Source organism: Plecotus auritus (assembly GCF_963455305.1).
Source record: "Plecotus auritus genome assembly, chromosome: 2".
Taxonomy (NCBI): domain Eukaryota; kingdom Metazoa; phylum Chordata; class Mammalia; order Chiroptera; family Vespertilionidae; genus Plecotus; species Plecotus auritus.
The window spans coordinates 11,550,373-11,568,049 of NC_137771.1; the positions used below are offsets into that span (position 1 = coordinate 11,550,373).

At 45.9% G+C, this 17,677-nt stretch overlaps 1 protein-coding gene across 2 annotated transcripts in view; it reads right to left on the bottom strand.

Annotated features, from left to right (window-relative positions):
• The window catches only part of CAPZB (capping actin protein of muscle Z-line subunit beta), a 134,663-nt gene that overhangs the window by 13,580 nt on the left and 103,406 nt on the right, over positions 1-17,677 (bottom strand). For both annotated transcript variants that reach the window (XM_080654330.1, XM_080654329.1), the window contains exons 5-6: positions 11,633-11,774; positions 11,145-11,261 (exon numbers count right to left, since the gene is read on the bottom strand). In XM_080654330.1, coding sequence (XP_080510456.1) covers positions 11,145-11,261; positions 11,633-11,774 — 259 coding nt within the window. The remainder of the gene's footprint in view (positions 1-11,144; positions 11,262-11,632; positions 11,775-17,677) is intronic.

Here is a 17,677-nt window from a genome sequence, read left to right on the forward strand (position 1 = left end):
GCTGAGGACAGCCACTCATCAGGCTTGTGTTTGGCTTGGCAGGAGGCACTGCTCACGGTAAGCCGGAACCAGGCCCTGGCCATGGGCTGACAGCTCTGATTTAAGCTATTAGGAAGACTGAGGATTAAATATTTGTCCAGGTCACTGTAAACCGGGTGGAATTATAAACAGTTCAGAGCGGTAAGTGATGCAGGAAACAGTCTCCGGATACAAATTTAGGATTTTCCACCATTGCCCAGGTGGCAGGGTGTGGGGCAGGCAGGCTGTGGTAGAGCTGGCTGCCTGGGGGTTCAGCCACCCCTCCCCAGTCAATGGTTCCTGGAAGACAGGGGCCCATTTCCCTGCAAAAGGATGGGCTCTGCCCCAGGGAGCACTAGCCTTGGTTCTGAGATGGCATGCCGACAACCCTGCCCAGAGGCCAGAGCAGGGGACCCCCAAGACCCCTTGTGGCTTCAGGCCCTGTGACACAACAGAGGCAGTGGAAGTTTTGCATGGAGGCTCCAATAAGCATCCCAGGCAGGCTGGCTGACAACACATTTGCCTTGCACTACGATTTCTCAAATACATGAAGATGCTTTTGAGACTAAAATACAAATTCACTTAGAGAGTTACTACATGTCAAACAGGAGTGGTGAGAGTGGGCATCCCTGTCTTGTTCCTGTTCTTAGGGGAAATGGTTTTAGTTTTTGCCCATTGAGTATGATGTTAGCTGTGGGTTTATCATATATGGCTTTTATTATGTTGAGGTATGATTCTTCTATTCCCACCTTGTTGAGAGTTTTTATCAAGAAAGGGTGTTGGATTTTGTCAAATGCCTTTTCTGCATCAACTGATATGACTGTGATTTTTATCTCTCAATTTGTTTATGTGATGTATCATGTTAATTGATTTGCACATATTGTACCATCCTTGCATTCCTGGGATAAATCCTACTTGGTCATGGTATACGATCTTTCTGATATACTGCTGGATCCGATTTGTTAGAATTTTGTTGAGGATTTTGGCATCTATGTTCATGAGGGATATTGGCCTGTAATTCTCTTTCATTGTGTTGTCTTTATCTGGTTTTGGTATTAGGGTGATGCTGGCTTCATAGAATGAGCTTGGAAGTGTTCGTTCCTCTTGAAGTTTTTGGAATAGTCTGAGGAGGATAGGTTTTAGTTCTTCCTTGAGTGTTTGGTAAAACTCCCCTGTGAAGCCGTCTGGCCCGGGCTTTTGTTTGCTGGAAGCTTTTTGATGACTGCTTCAATTTATTCCATAGTTATTGGCCTATTGAGATGTTTAGATTCTTCCTGATTGAGTTTTGGAAGGTTATATTTTTCTAGAAATATGTCCATTTCCTCCACATTGTCCAGTTTGTTGGAATAGAGTTGTTCATAATATTTTTTAACAATCCTTTGTATTTCGGTGGGGTCTGTTATTATTTCTCTTCATTTCTGATTTTGTTTATTTGGGTCCTCTCTGTTTGCTTCTTGGTGAGCCTGGCTAGAGGTTCATCAATCTTGTTTATCCTTTCAAAAAACCAGCTCTTGGTTTTGTTGATCTTTTGTATTGTTTTTTTGGTCTCAATGTTGTTTATCTCTACTCTGATCTTTATTATTTCCTTCCTTCTGCTTACACTGGGCTTTTCTTGTTGCTCTCTTTCTAACTCTTTGAGCTGTAGGGTTAGGTAATTTATTATCATTGTTTGTTTTTTTGCAGTAGGCTTGTAGAGCTATGAACTTCCCTCTCAAGACTGCTTTTGCTGTGTCCCATAGATTTTGAATTGTTGTGTTTTCATTGTCATTTGTTGCCATGATGTTTTTTATTTCTTCTTTGATCTCTCTGGTAACCCAGTCATTGTTTAATGGCATGCTGTTTAGTCTCCATGTGTTTGATTTTTTTGGATTGTTTTAATTGTAGTTGATTTCCAGTTTTATGCCACTGTGATCTGAGAAGATGCTTGATATGATTTCTATCTTCTTGAATTTGAAGAGATTTTGCCTATGACCCAACATATGGTCTATCTTTGAAAATGACCCATGTGCACTTGAGAAGAATGTATATTCTGTGGCTTTGGGTTGAAATGTTCTGAATATGTCAAATTAATTCCATCTGGTCTAGTGAGTCATTTAGGATTGATGTTTCTTTGCTGATTTTTTGTTTAGAGGATTTGTCCAATGGTGATAGTGGGGTATTAAAGTCTCCTACTATGATTGTATTGCTGTCAATCTCTCCTTTGATATCCTCCAGGAGTTTTTTTTTTATGTATTTGGGTGCTCCTGTATTGGGTGCATATATGTTTACCAGAGTTCTTTCTTCTTGTTGGATTGCTCCCTTTAGTATTATGAAGTGGCCTTCCTTATCTCTTGTTATGTCCTTCACTTTGAGATCTAATTTGTCAGATATAAGTATTTCTACCACAGCTTTTTTTTTTTTTTCATTTCCATTCGCCTGAAAAACCTTTTTCCATCCCTTGACCCTCAGTCTTTTTTTCTGAGGTGGGTTTCTTGTAGACAGCAGATATATGGGTCGTGTTTTCTTATCCAATCCGTTCCCTATGTCTTTTGATTGGTGCATTTAATCCATTTACATTTAAAGTTATTATTCATAGGTGCTTATTGGTCACCATTTTTATTCTTTACCCCTGTGTTCCTTCTTTGCTTCCTATTTCTTTTTTTTACAGCAGACCCTTTAGCATTTCTTCCATTGCTGGTTTGGTGGTAATAAATTCCCTTAGTCCTTTTTTGTCTGTGAAGCTCCTGATTTCACCTTCAATTTTGATTGATAGCCTTGCTGGGTACAGAATTCTTGGATTCAGACCCTTCTTTTGCATGACTTTGTATATTTCATTCCATTCCCTTCTAGTCTGATGAGTTTCTGTTGAGAAATCAGTCGCTAGTCTGATGGGGATTCCTTTGTAGGTAACTTTCTGTCTCTCTCTGGCCGCTTTTAAGATTCTTACTTTGTCGTTGGTGTTTGCCAATTTAATTATAATGTGCCTTGGCGTCGGTCTTTTGGGGTTCATTTTGCTTGGGACTCTGTGAGCTTCTTGGATTTGTGTGGATTTTTTTCTTCCCTATATCAGGGAAGTTTTCTGTCATTTCTTCAAACAGGTTTTCTATTCCTTGCTCAGTTTCCTCTGCTTCTGGAACCCTTATTATGTGGATATTGTTTTGCAATTAGACAAGAAGAAGAAATAAAAGGCATCCAAATTGGAAAAGAAGAAGTAAAGCTGTCCTTATTTGCAGATGACATGATATTGTACATAAAAAACCGGAAAGACTCCATCAAAAAACTATTAGACTTAATAAATGAATTCGGCAATGTAGCAGGATACAAAATTAATGCCAATAAATTTATGGCATTTCTATACACCAATAGTGAACTTACAGAAAGAGAGACTAAAAAAGCAATCCCATTTACCATCGCACCAAAAAAAATTAACATACCTAGGAATAAACTTAACTAAGGAGGTAAAAGACCTATACGTGGAAAACTACAGGACACTGAAAAAAGAGATAGAGGAAGATGTAAACAGATGGAAGAACATACCATGTTCATGGATTAGTAGAATCAACATCATTAAAATATCCATACTACCCAAAGCAATCTATAGATTCAAAGCACTCCCCATTAAAATACCAACGGCATATTTCACAGACCTAGAAAGAACTCTCCAAAAATTCATCTGGAATTAAAAAAGACCCCGAATAGCCACAGCAATCCTGAGAAAGAAGAACAAAGTAGGGGGGATCTCAATACCTGATTTCAAGCTGTACTACAAAGCCACTGTTCTCAAAACAGCCTGGTACTGGCACAAGAACAGACATATAGACCAATGGAATAGAATAGAGAATCCAGATATCAACCCAAACCACTATGCTCAATTAATATTTGACAAAGGAGGCATGAACATACAATGAAGTCAAGACAGTCCCTTCAATAAATGGTGTTGGGAAAATTGGACAGATACATGCAAAAAAAATGAAACTAGACCACCAACTTACACCATACACAAAAATTAACTCAAAATGGATACAGGACTTAAACATAAGACGGGAAACCACAAAAATACTAGAGCAATCTACAGGCAGAGAAATCTCAGACATATGCCGAAGCAATTTCTTCACTGATACCGCTCCTAGGGCAATGGAAGCTAAAGAGAAAATAAACAAATGGGACTACATCAAAATAAAAAGCTTTTGCACAGCAAAATAAACCATCAACAAAACAACAAGAAAGCCCACTGTATGGGAGAACATATTTGCAAATGTTATCACTGATAAAGGTTTAATCTCCAACATCTATAGGGAACTTATACAACTTAATAAAAGGAAGATAAATGATCCAATAAAAAAAAAAGGGGGGGGGGGCAACAGACCTAAATAGAATCTTTTCGGAAGAAGACAGAAGGCCAAGAGACATATGAAAACATGCTCTAAGTCACTAATTATCCGAGAGATGCAAATCAAAACAATAATGCGGTACAATCTCACACCTGTCAGAATGGCAATCATCAACAAATCAACAAACGACAAGTGCTGGTGAGGATGTGGAGAAAAAGGAACCCTCATGCACTGCTGGTGGGAATGCAGACTGGTGCAGCCACTGTGGAGAACAGTATGTAGTTTCCTCAAAAAACTAAAAATGGAACTCCCATTTGACCCAGTAATTCCACTTCTAGGACTATATCCCAAGAAACTAGAAACACCAATCAGAAAGGATATATGCACCCCTATGTTCATAGCAGCACAATTCACCATAGCTAAGATTTGGAAACAGCCTAAGTGCCCATCAGCAGATGACTGGATTAGAAAACTATGGTACATCTACCCAATGGAATACTATGCCGCTATAAAAAAGGAATTCTTACCATTGGCAGCAGCATGGATGGACCCGGAGAGCATTATGTTAAGTGAAATAAGCCAGGCAATGAAAGAAAAATACCACATGATCTCTCATTTATGGAAAATAAAGAACATTATAACCTGATGAATAAAAAGATAGATACAGAGGCAGTAAAGCACCAAACAGACTGTCAAATTACAGTGGGAAGGCTGGGGAGTGTTGGGGAGCGAGGGAAATAGATCAACCAAAGGACTTGTATGCATGCATATAAGCACACCAATGGACACAAGACACTGGGAGGGTGGGGGTGGGATGAGGGCATGCGACAGGGGGTAGGGGAGGCTGGGGGAAGGTCAATGGGGAAAAAAAGGAGATATATGTACTAATATATGTAATATTTTAAACAATAAAAAAAATTGAAAGCAAAAAAAAAAAAGAGTTGCTAAATGTATCCTTTCTGGCATATATGTTTTCTATTGATGGCTATTAAAAGTATAATTATTGGAGAAACCAAGATGGTGGCATAGGTAAACACTTAAACTGCTGCCTTGCACAACAATTTCAAAACTACAACTAAAAGACAAAACGGACACCATCCAAAACCACAGGAAAGCTGGCTGAGTGGAAATTCTACAACTAGAAGAAAAGAGGAAAGCACACTGAGAATCAGAAGAGCTGCAAAAGGCTGAGGTACGGAGATGCACGAGCCCGTGGAGAGGACATGTGGCTGTGTGCACGGGCGGCTGAGTGCGCGGCTGGCTTTCTAAAGCGGGAGGGAGAAGGAAGCTCCCAACTGCACTGAACTCCAGGCCCGGGCAAGACGCTGGGAAACCAGACTCATTCGGGTGAATCTGGACTGTCAGGAAAAGAGAAAGCACACTGAGACTCGGGAGCTGCGGAAGGCAGAGGTCTGGAGGCGCGCGCACGCGCAGAGAGAACTGACTGCTGAATGCACGGGAGGCTGAGTGCGCGTCTGGCTTTCTAAAGTGGGAGGAAGACAGAAGCTCACGACTGCGCTGAACTCCAGTTTCGGGCAAGTTTCTGGGAATCCAGACTCATTGGGGGAGAAACTGGACTGTCTGGCAGCGGGCGAAACTCAAGGGCGGCTTTCTCTCAGAGGTGCTTGCAGCGATTACCGAGGGGCACTGAGACTCAGGGGCCTCATAGGGCAGGGCTGACAGGAAACCAAGGCTGTCTGCTCCGCCCTGAAACTCCACCCCGAAACTCCGCCCCATCCAAGCTGAGCACAGAGGCTTTGCAATTTTGCAAGTCTTGTCTCATAAGATTGTCTCCAGCACAGAAGTTCTCCCAGCGTAGACACAGCTGATCCTCACAGCCAATTGGCCTGGAGGTCAATTCCTCCCAGTGATACCAACAACAATCAAGACTTAACTACAACAAAGCTGAGCACACAGCCCACAAAGGGGTGCACCAAGAGAGTCCACCTCAGGTAACTGGGGAGGCTGAGCCACTGTGCCCTAGAGGACACCTACCACACAAAGCTACTCTACCAACTCAGGGAAGCAGCGGAAATGCGGAGACAAAGAAACAGATCACAAATGAAAGAAATGGAGGAAAACAAACAAATGGATATAGAGTTCAAAACCACGGTTTAAAGGTTTTTCAAGAATTTCCTAGAAAAGGCTGATAAATTTAGCGAGACCCTCGAGGATATTGAAAAAGGACCAACTAGAAATTAAACATACACTGACTGAAATAAAAAATATTATACAGAGACCTAACAGCAGACTAGAGGACCGCAAGAATGAAGTCAAAGCGTTGAAATACAAAGAAGCAAAAAACACTCAGCCGGAAAAGCAAAAAGAAAAAAGAATAAAAAAATGTGAAGATAGTGTAAGGAGCCTCTGGGACACCCTCAAGCGTACCAACATCCGAATTATGGGGGTGCCAGAAGAAGAGAGAGAGCAAGATACTGAAAACCTATTTGAAGAAATAATGACCGAAAACTTCCCCCACCTGGTGAAAGAAATAGACTTACAAGTCCAGGAAGCGCACAGAACCCCAAACAAAAGGAATCCAAAGAGGACCACACCAAGACACATCATAATTAAAATGCCAAGAGCAAAAGACAAAGAGAGAATATTAAAAGCAGCAAGAGAAAAACAGTTAATTACCTACAAGGGAGCACCCATACGATTGTCAGCTGATTTCTTGACAGAAACTATGCAGGCCAGACGGGAGTGGCAAGAAATATTCAAAGTGATGAATAGCAAGAACCTACAACCAAGATTACTCTACCCAGCAAAGCTATCATTCAGAATTGAAGGTCAGATAAAGAGCTTCACAGATAAGAAAAAGCTAAAGGAGTTCGTCACCACCAAACCAGTATTATATGAAATGTTGAAAGGTATTCTTTAAGAAGAGGAAGAAGAAGAAAAAGGTAAAGATAAAAATTATGAACAACAAATACATATCTATCAACAAGTGAATCTAAAAATCAAGTGAAGCCCTAACCGGTTTGGCTCAGTGGATAGAGCGTCGGCCTGCGGACTGAAGGGTCCCGGGTTCGATTCCGGTCAAGGGCATGTACCTTGGTTGCGGGCACATCCCCAGTGGGGGGTGTGCAGGAGGCAGCTGATGGATGTTTCTCTCTCATCGATGTTTCTAGCTCTCTTTCCCTCTCCCTTCCTCTCTGTAAAATATCAATAAAATATATTAAAAAATAATAATAAAAAAAATAAAAATCAAGTGAATAAAAAATCTGATGAACAGAATAAACTGGTGAATAAAATAGAATCAGAGGCATAGATAGGGAGTGGACTGACAATTCTCGGGGGGAAAGGTGTGTGGGAGGTGCGGGAAGAGACTGGACAAAAAGCGTACACCTATGGATGAGGACAGTGGAAGGGGAGGTAAGGGCAGAGGGTGGGGTGGGAACCGGGTGGAGGGGATCTATGGGGGGAAAAAAGAGGAACAATTGTAATAATCTGAACAATAAAGACCTATTAAATTTAAAAAAAGTATAATTATCTTATTGAAAGACATTATATATATATATATATATATATATATATATATATATATTTTTTTTTTTGATTGATTTCAGAGAGGAAGGGAGAAGAGAGAATCATTGATCAGCTGCCTCCTGCATGTCCCGTAGTGGGGATCGAGCCCGCAACCCTGGCATGTGCCCTTGACTAGAATCAAACCTGGGACCCTTCAGTCGGCAGGCCAACACACTATTTATCCACTGAGCCAAACCGGCTCAGGCTAAAATAAATTTTTGAAGTTAAAAGGAATCCTTATTAAGCTGGAAACTACCAGATGGGGAATGGGAAAGGTGATCTTGCTCCCCCTGAGGGCGTTCGCACGGAACGTTCTTTCAGCCAATATTGACTTCTCCGAGGCCAAGTGTCACTTGTCTGTGCTCTCTCTTCCCTTTACACAAAGCACCTACCACACGGCACAAGGCTTCCCCCTGGGACGGGGCCATTCTGGGGCCTTAAACAAGGGTCTTAAACCCGCTTAGATGTCTGAAGTAGCATCTGAAGTCGTAAAGGCATGTCTGCTCCAGGGAGGCAGCAGGTTCCAGTCCACCTGACTCAGACACACCTACAACGGAACCAACCACGAAAGAGGGGTGGAACTTTCAATGTCCCCCAATTTCCAGGGAGTGGAAAAGGGTTGGAGGTTGAATCAATCACCAATGGCCAATGAGCTGATCAATTATGTCTGTGTAACAAAGCCTCCATAAAAACCCACAGAGGATGGGGTCTGGAGAGCTTCCACAATGGGAACGAGATGGCTCCCAGTATCACATGCTGGGCCCTGAACCCCATGAGGCTAGAAACGCTTTTGTTCAGGACCTTCCTCTCTGTATCTCTTCATCTGGCGGTTGATTTGTTATCCTTTAATATCCTTTGTAATAAACCAGTAATCTAGTGAGTAAATGGGTTTCTTGAGTTCTGTGAGCCACTCTAGCAAATATCTGAACCCAAGGAAGGTGTCGTGGAACCTTTGATTTATAGCTAGTCAAGCAGAAGCACAGGTGACAATCTGCACTTGCAACTGGTGTCTGAAGGTGCTGGGGCGGGGGTGCAGGGAGAGGGACAGTCTTAAGAACTGAGCCCTTAACCTGTGGGATCTGAGGCTGTCTCCATGGAGTGTCACAATTAAATTGAATTGTAGGACACCTTGCTGATGTCTGAACAGCTTGCTGGGGGGCATGGGGACCACGCCCTTCCCCACAATGGAACTGGGTTCAGAACCCAAAAGGGTAGCACTTGTCAAAATTTTAATGAGCACATAAATTACCGGGAGAATTCTGTTACATTCAGATCCCAATGTGGTAGGACTGGGTAGAGCCCAGATCTCTGCATTTCTGACCAGCTCTTGAACGATGTGGCGCTGGTCCTAGACCAGGCTGTGAGTGGAGACAAGAGGCTCTCCGAGAGCCAACCTGCCCGACGGGGCTGCTCGTGGGCACAGAGATGGGAAACGAGCGAAGCACTGCTTCTCACAGCACAGGGGGCCAGGAGGCTGTGGTACCCACGTGGGGTGAACCTGACAAGGGCAAGGAGAGAGAAACCATGGCCAAGTCCACAATCACCTGTCCTACCAAAACAGGAAGCCAGCTGGGAGTCGGCAGGCAGTGTTCAACCACAGACACTGAGGGCATTTATTTGACAATTAATGACAGTGGATTTACAGCTGGCTAAATAAGCCCAACTTGAAAAAGTACCCTAACAAAAATGATTATCAGACTGATGCCTCCTCTAAGGTAGTCTCTGGTAGCCGTGCCTGAGGGCTCTGAACTTGGCCTTGAGCTAATTAATATAAGACAGAGAGTCAGTTAATGTGCAAGTAACAAAGCCAGAAGAACAGCTAACACCTGGATCACTGAAACCAAGCTTCAACATAATGGACACAGCAAAGTGGATAAAAAACAAAATGTGAGGATAAATGTAAATCTCATTTTTAAAAAAGATTTGCTGCACAAGAACAGAATGGGAAATCCCTGGACCCTCAGTGGTTCATGGAACAGGGAGATGGGATGGAGGTGCCAGTGGGTGGCAGTTTGGTCGACTGCACGCTTGTAAGGTGCCAGGCAAAGCAATCCTGGGCACATTTTGGAGGACAGGTTCTTCCATTCTGGCTGCCTTTTTTAATGGAGGCTGATGGAAGAGGAACAGCTGAGCCCACTGCTCCCTGGTCCCACCAAGGGCAGCAGAAGGTGTCCTGTCAGGTTGGGAGTGACCTCTGAACTCTCCCAATGTCTAGATCCTGTGACTCAGGTAGCCTTTTGATTGCTTTGGCCAAATGTACTCTTTTCTTTATGAGGTGAACGAGTGTACTTTGAAGAGTACCCTGGTGGGTCTACACTGGAGGATTGCGGTGAATGTCCGTCAGCTCCACCTTGGAGCGCTGCTGGGGGTGGGAAGCTGAGCAGAGAGGAGGCTTGCTGCCGGGCTTGTCAGTTACTGATCACTACCAGTGGGGAGGCCAGTAAACCCACTCAGATGCTTACAGCAGGCACTCGCTCTTCTGGATCCTTTTAGGCTTTTATTTCAGCCTTTTCCCTCCTTTTGGGGGACCCTGGTTACTGTCCCCCAGCAGCCTGTTGCCAACTAACTGGGTCGACTCTCTGTTGTCACTCTCCAGACTGCCCATGCCACCTACACAATAGTGTCCCTCGGTTCTCTCTGCAGAAAGCACGCTCCCACCAGTGTCCGATGTCTGCTGCCTGCCCATATCCATCCCCCTCCTCCACTGTACTCTAGGAAATCAACACTCCTTTCCCATCTACAATACCAAGGGTACTCACGCACCCCGAGTCTGGCATGGCCTCAGGAGAGGATTCTGGATGGACCAGTAATCATGACCGGGCCAGCAAGACACTTCTGGGGTATGGTAGACCTATTCTGCCAGGAGCCACCATATGAAGGGATGGGGTCCTGGTGACATCATTTGCATCCTAGACCCAGCCATGCTGAATGAAACCTGAATTGCTCAGTTATGTGAGCTGACTCGTTTACATTTTTTGCTTAAGTCAGAGTTTTACTTCTGTCACTTGCCACCAAGAGTCTAATACATGACCTAAATCACAACTAAGAAATGAAGCCATTCTAAAATGTTATCGGCAGGTCGGTACTTCCTAAACATCACAGGAGCACTTGAATGGAAACACCCTGACCCGAAGAGGACACCTCCTGGACTGACTCTCGGAATCACTGAAGGCCTACAGGGAGATCGTGTCAGGCAGGGCTGGCCTAGGACCTCTGTGGGGACAACTGCTCACCCATCCCCATGTACAGTCAGCTCTGAGCTGGCACCTGTGGGCAGGGCAACTCTACCTGTCTGGTAAGGCTGCCTCCAAGGTTCATGGTGCCAGAGCCAGATTTGTTGGTTTGCAGCCACAGCATCACCGTAGAGGTCAGCTTGTAATGGGCGGTGCGGCCACTGGACTTCTCCTGGGGGACAAGACAGAGATCAGAACTTTGCACACAACCCTGGCCAAGTGTCGTGGCTCCTGAACTCAGGGTCATCCTAACATGCCCCTTCCTAAGACATTACCACCACACTACCTTTCCCAATCCCAAGTGGCTTTTAAAGGGACCGAATCTGCACTCGTGTATATTCAGTTCTTCTGGGATTTTTACCATCAATGACTACTGCAATCTTGACTTATCTTTATCCAAATGGCTTCAGGCACTTTTAGGAATTAACAGGTTAGGTATCACAGTACCCCTCTTCAAGAAGCATCTGCCAGAGAACGGGCTGCGCTGCTGGGCGTGGCATCTGTCTGCAAGGCCCTGGGCCGCCAGCTGCCGGGGAGCTGTACCTGCACTTCCACCACGTGGATGGAATCCCAGCAGCCTTTGATCTTCTTTGATCCGTCTCCAGCCTTCTTTATGAGGATCACTCCAGCAAAGCCATGATCCAGATCCCAGAGGTAGACAGATGAGACGCCGCCTTCAAAATACCTGCAGGAAACAGGCCCATGTGTCCATTAGATGCTAGCTTGTCAAATGACAGCCATCAGCCCAGGTCCCAGGAGTGTCATTCGGGAAGGTTCACTGTGTCTGTCTGGAATTAAGGACCCTCCCTGCAATGGTTCTAGGGTTGATTCGTGTATGTGTCCTGAACAACCACTGGTCGGGGGTGGGATTAAAGCATCCTTTGGGGGTCACAGAAAGAACATGGCTTAGGAGTCCTCAAGATGAATCTGAGCCTGAACTCTCCCATATACTCCAGCTTTGTGGTCTTTGTCAAGTTTACCAAACTTCTCCGGGCTTCGGATTCCTCCCAGATAAAGGGTCCAGCAAAGTGTGTGACGTGACCCTCAGTGGGGTCATTACTACCGAGTCATCATCACCGTCCGATATTCCTATCTTTTGTGATGGCTACTTTACAGGGGAGATTAGGAGGAAAAAAAATAGAGCAACAAATGCTTCCTCACCAAGAACCCTCCAGAGCTTAGGCCCACCAGGGCCTCTGTGGTCTTTCAGAACAACATGCTGCAACTCGCTAACCAGGAATGAAGGGCTGAGCATGGGAAGGAGCTCCCTCCTCAGGCCTGAGCCAACATGGAAAACTTCCTAATTGAGATCAAATGCACGAGGGAAAGAAAAAGGCCAGAGGAGAAAAGGAAACCAGGCTAGACCGCAGTCAGCGCCGGGACGGAGTCAGGCTGCTGTGAGTACAGACCGAGGAGTTCAGAAAGCACGGGTGGATGGATCACTGCTGATGTGCAGCGCCCCAGATTCTGCTGAATCTCGTCTGGTGGCTAGCACGTTCTTTACCAGAAAGTCTGTGGCCTCTTTGACGCATTAACCCCCATTCAATGGTGTGGCAGACACATTCTGGGACTGCAACCTCAGACGTGAGCAGACCTCAGATGTGAGCAGACCTCAGATGTGAGAAGACCTCAGACGTGAGCAGACCTCGGACGTGAGCAGACCTCAGATGTGAGCAGACCTCAGATGTGCACAGCGAGCAGGCAGAGTGGCTGCAGTGAGCGTGGGCCCAGGTCAGACAGGTGTGGGTCGTAGCCCCAGCCCCTCCAGTTACCAGCTCCGTTCATGCCCACATCCCAAAAACTACTTATTAGGGCTACCAGGCACCAACTGTATGAACTGGGCCTTAGGACTGCTGAGAGACAAAAACAATATAGGAAAGTAGATACCTGACCAAAGATTACTATTAATTTTAATAACAAAAACAAGTACTAAGAGTAAACACGTCTGTGAATGTTAATACTTAGAGGATGAGGGTGAAGAAATAGGCGAATTCTTCGTACTTTTGTGCAGAGGTCAGTGTGTAACATACAGCAGAGTGTGACTGGGGGACACTGAGACCAAGGAAGTAGCCCCACCTTACAGAAGACAGCCTCCAACTTGAGCTGTAGGGGCGGTGGCTCGGTGTAACCTCTTGTTCTAACTGCGCCCAAGGGTCCTCCCCGCCAGGATTCCTCAGGCAGACTGGGGCCCGCCCGCTGCTGCCGCCACCACCACATCCTGTCCCCACTGCTCCATCCCTGCACCATCCACTGTGATTAAGCTGTCAAATGAAATTCACAACTCTGCCACTCCCAGCAAGTCACAGGAGGCAGGTGAGGGCAGGCCTGCCAGGGCTCTGGAGATGCCAGCCCCAGGCTACATGTCAGTCAAACAATGGAGGGCAGGAAGGGGTTTGGCTCCAGAAAAGGGGAAGTGTAGTGCTATGAGGGGAACAGACACACCTGTGGGGGCCCAGAGCTCAGTACCATCCCAGTAACCTCAGGGACCTCACTCAGGAAGGCTGTTTCTCTTGTTCCAATTCTCTTTTCAAAACACACACACACACACACACACACACACACACACACACACACACACACACACACACACACAAAGTGCTCCGGTCTAGGACCAGCCCTGCAGGGAGCTGCACGCACAGGGACATGTGGCGATGTCTCTGTCACATCTTAGCTGGAGTCCACGTGCTCAGGTGAGCTTGCAGCAGGGCCTCCGGGAGCCTTTCTGGCTTGTTCTCCTGGGTTTTGGTGGCTCCCTTGACTCATAGTTCACTAGGAGGCACCCCAACTCTACTGAAGGCGAGGAGCAGCCCACCACAGACCTGTGAACACCCGTCCTATTGGTGACAGATGGATGGGTTCTCCCACCCAGTTTTCCCTTTTAGTCTGCTTGTAGGGAGAGCAGCCCCACATCAAAAGGAAAAACCAACAACTTGAAAAAACTGTGGCTTTTCCTGTGCTGGCAAAAATGACAGGCCGATAATTCCTTCTTTCCGTTGGCCATCCTGGAATGAAGGCTTGAAGCCCAGTGGGCATTTCCATCCTTCCGCCCCCTCACAGCTCACGGCCCCATCCTCTGCACCTCCCCAACCAGAGACTGGTGTTGTTCTTGTCAAAGGCTCACGCCCTGAGTGCTGGGAGACCGGGGAGAGCGGGTCAGGCCGTCCTGGAGGGAACCAGGGGAGATCGTGGTGGTTTGATAGCCCTGGTCGACACCACCTGGTGACCAGTTCAAATGTGCCAGGTGGCCTACAGCTGACCCCAATCGCTCTCATCCCTTAGATTTGTTTTCTTCTAGAAAAATAAAACAGCAGCGTGAATGTTTTATAAGGTGGAACTGGCTGTTTCCAGTCCAACGTCCCTCCCATGGCCCAGCTCCCACGCTGGGCAGCTTCTTCTTGGCTTGCTCAGCTCCACGCTGACCAGGCCCAACATTTCAAAGTGCTGGACACAAAGGAGGTAAAAATGCAACCTCAATTCTGACCTCCATGTGGGTTACTGTTTCCCCAAAGTAAAAAAATTTATTGCAACATTATAAAAAAAGGAAATTTAAAAATTAGCCCACAGTACCATATATCAACTTATCCCATAAATCTGATTTTTCCAAATTCCCTTCCAGTCTTTGTCCAGATGCGTAATTTTCATGTAACTATAAAAGCCCGGCAGTGGTACTGCACTGAGCTGGGTTTTCCTCACTTGGCATGGAACCCTTAGTGCTTCTCCGTGGAGCCACATGATCTCCGTAATTGTTTTTAAGAGCTGGGATCGTATTCCATTGGGTAGTATCCTAATTTACAGTCCATTTGACTTTTAATACAGAAATGACGTTTGGATCTCACTGTGACTGCCCCCTCTTCCCATCGGGCGTTCCCCGTCGAGGCGGACGTGCTGAAATCCGCAGGTATGGCCCCAACACCACAACAATTCAAGAACGGACTTGCATTCCACCCACCAAAAGGGATCTCCAGGGATGTGAGCGGCTGGGAGTGGCAAGTCTCAACCCGAGGTTCCAGGACAGAGAGAGCAGGGGCTGGGTGAAGAAGGGCCGGTTCAGAGTCGCCCAGAAAGACCTGCCTCTCTGACAAGTGCTGTCAGGACCACTGTGCAGTCAGTGGTGAGGCGACTGCGGGGCACACAGACAGCCCCCCATTACATGGTTAAGGCTTTGCTCTGCACGTGAAGCATTAATTAAAGAGGGACCTCAACAAGTTTTTGAAAATTTATTCTTACCTGCCATACTTTGATCATAATGACATGAAACAGGAAAAAAAAAATAATTTTTATGTGGTTCACATTTACGAGTTTTTACATAAAGGCTTTTGTGGGTATTTTAAGAATGTGCTAAAATGTTGTCTGAAACCACATAAAGCCATCTGAGGAGTCGCCCGCCAGAACTAACAGCACACACATGGAAGCACTTTAACTGGCCTTTGTATATTTAATGAGTCAAATAGTATTAATATTGTTTAAATGCTAACATGCTATTTCAATAAGGTGGCTCTACCATCGCCAGCACTCGCTCTTGGGCCTTGCACGTCAACGTGAATGAATGATCACATGTGCCCCAGCGATGAGAGCAGCTACAGAGGAATTAACCAGGCCCTGCCCTGGCTCCACCCAGCTCTCCAGGAGGGTGGGAGGCAACAGGCTGGCTGATTCGGGCTCAGGAGGGAAGGCCCTCCTCCTGCAGTGAGGTCTCTGGTCAAAGGGGCAGCTCAGAGAACATCTTTAAAAAGTGGAGGCCCAAATAGGAAAGCACGGGCTTTTCTCAGGCCTGAATCCCCACATGCGGTGAAGAGGGTGAGTGACCAATAGCTGGACAACACAGAGACAGGCTTCGGGGACACTGTGGAGAAGCCACCTTGTAAAGCCTTAACCATGAAAGCTCCAGGAACATCAGGCATGGGGAGATGACAGGTCACTGGAGCAAACGGAGTAAAACTGGGCTGGGGTCTGGCAGAAAGGGAATTTCAACCGAGTGACACTGGTTCTACACACAATCCTGGTGGCTTTCTCGGCTTTCCCAGTAAACATTAACATTTCCCAAGGCAAATAGAACTGCAGGGAATTCAATAGTTGGGACTAAGGAGATGGGGCCACTCTGGGTTGGTTCTGAGTCCTGCCATTTGAAAAATAGTATGTCAATGACAACAGGCAGATAATAGGTTTCATAAAGATCAGTCGCAAGGGGACACCTGTGTGCTGGATGAGCCAGGAGCAAAAGGCAAGACCCTCAGGTGGGGCTGACGATTTATCAGCACAATCACAATTAAGCATCTGGTTGAGTTTATTTTTTGTCATCAGCCAGATCCCTGAACTTGGACCAACTAAAAGCCTAATGTGTCAGTAATTCTCAGAGTTCTGTGTCATTTCTCCCTGAAAATCACTCTTCCACTTGAATAATGGCACAGTCATATGTACAGATTCTACGTCCATAACTCTTCAACCACAGGACTTCTGGGGCGAAGGAAAAAAAGGGGAAAACATAGTACTTCACACTCAAAATGACCTACTTCACAAAAGAAAAAATAAAATATTTCGGTTCCCAAAACTTTATGGAGTGTTTGAAGCTGAGGAATGCGAGGAGACCTAGGATGGAAACTTGTTTCGGGAATCTGAGCTGTGGCTCTGAATTAGCCAATTCTCAGTCTTGGCCAACATTGGGCTGTAAATGGAACAGGAAAGATGGGCTGGAACGGACTTTGAAGTTGGCCGTTAGTCCTGCTTTTCAAATCGTCTCCTGGGAGAAGAGCCGGATTTGTGTTCTAATATAGAGGTTCCCCTACAGCTAATGAGTCACAGGCTATGACCTTCCACAAAAGAGCCAAAGCCAGGACAGACCTGCTGGGATGGAGCAGGCCTTCCTGGGTTCCCTCACACATGGTCTTTCAGCCTCAAATGGGCTGGGCCACCGTCACAGGACAGGGCCAGGAGGCCTGGGCCTCCAGCAACGCAGTGACATCTGCAGTGCGGAGGCACAGGTAGTCGCCCCAAACTCAGCCAAAGCACAGAGCATTGAAAGATGAGCCCCTAGATACTGGAGTGTGAGGGGCTTTCTTCTGCAGTCGCTTCATTAAAGAAAGCCAAGAGGAAGGCAAGGAATATTTATTTGGCACTGTTGTGGTCTCCCCCAACTCTGACTGTTCAGGATCTGGTGGCTGCATCGGGGCTGTATGAGGCAGACACACCACAGCGCAGATTCCTAACAGCCTAATCAAGTTGGATCAAAACTCTGCTTACCTGCCTCTAGTGACAAGGAACTCACTACATTCCCAAGCAACCATTTCCCTTTTGAACATTTCAAACAGTTCTTGCTGGACCTGAGTAAAAACTTCTACCTACTGCCTTCAGGAAACACACAAAACCAGAACTTCATGCTCTTTCCTCATGAAGTCCTTCTAAACATCTAAAGATGGCTTACATAAACCCCGAGGTTTCTTTTTTTCTGACCTTCTTGTTCTGATATTATTCCTTGTAAGACATGATTTTAAGCCCCCATACCTTGGTTATCCTCCTCCTCAAGGGTATGAAAACAAATAAATGCCCCAACTATGTGTGAACCAGCACAACTCTCAAAGTGAGCTGCCTGTC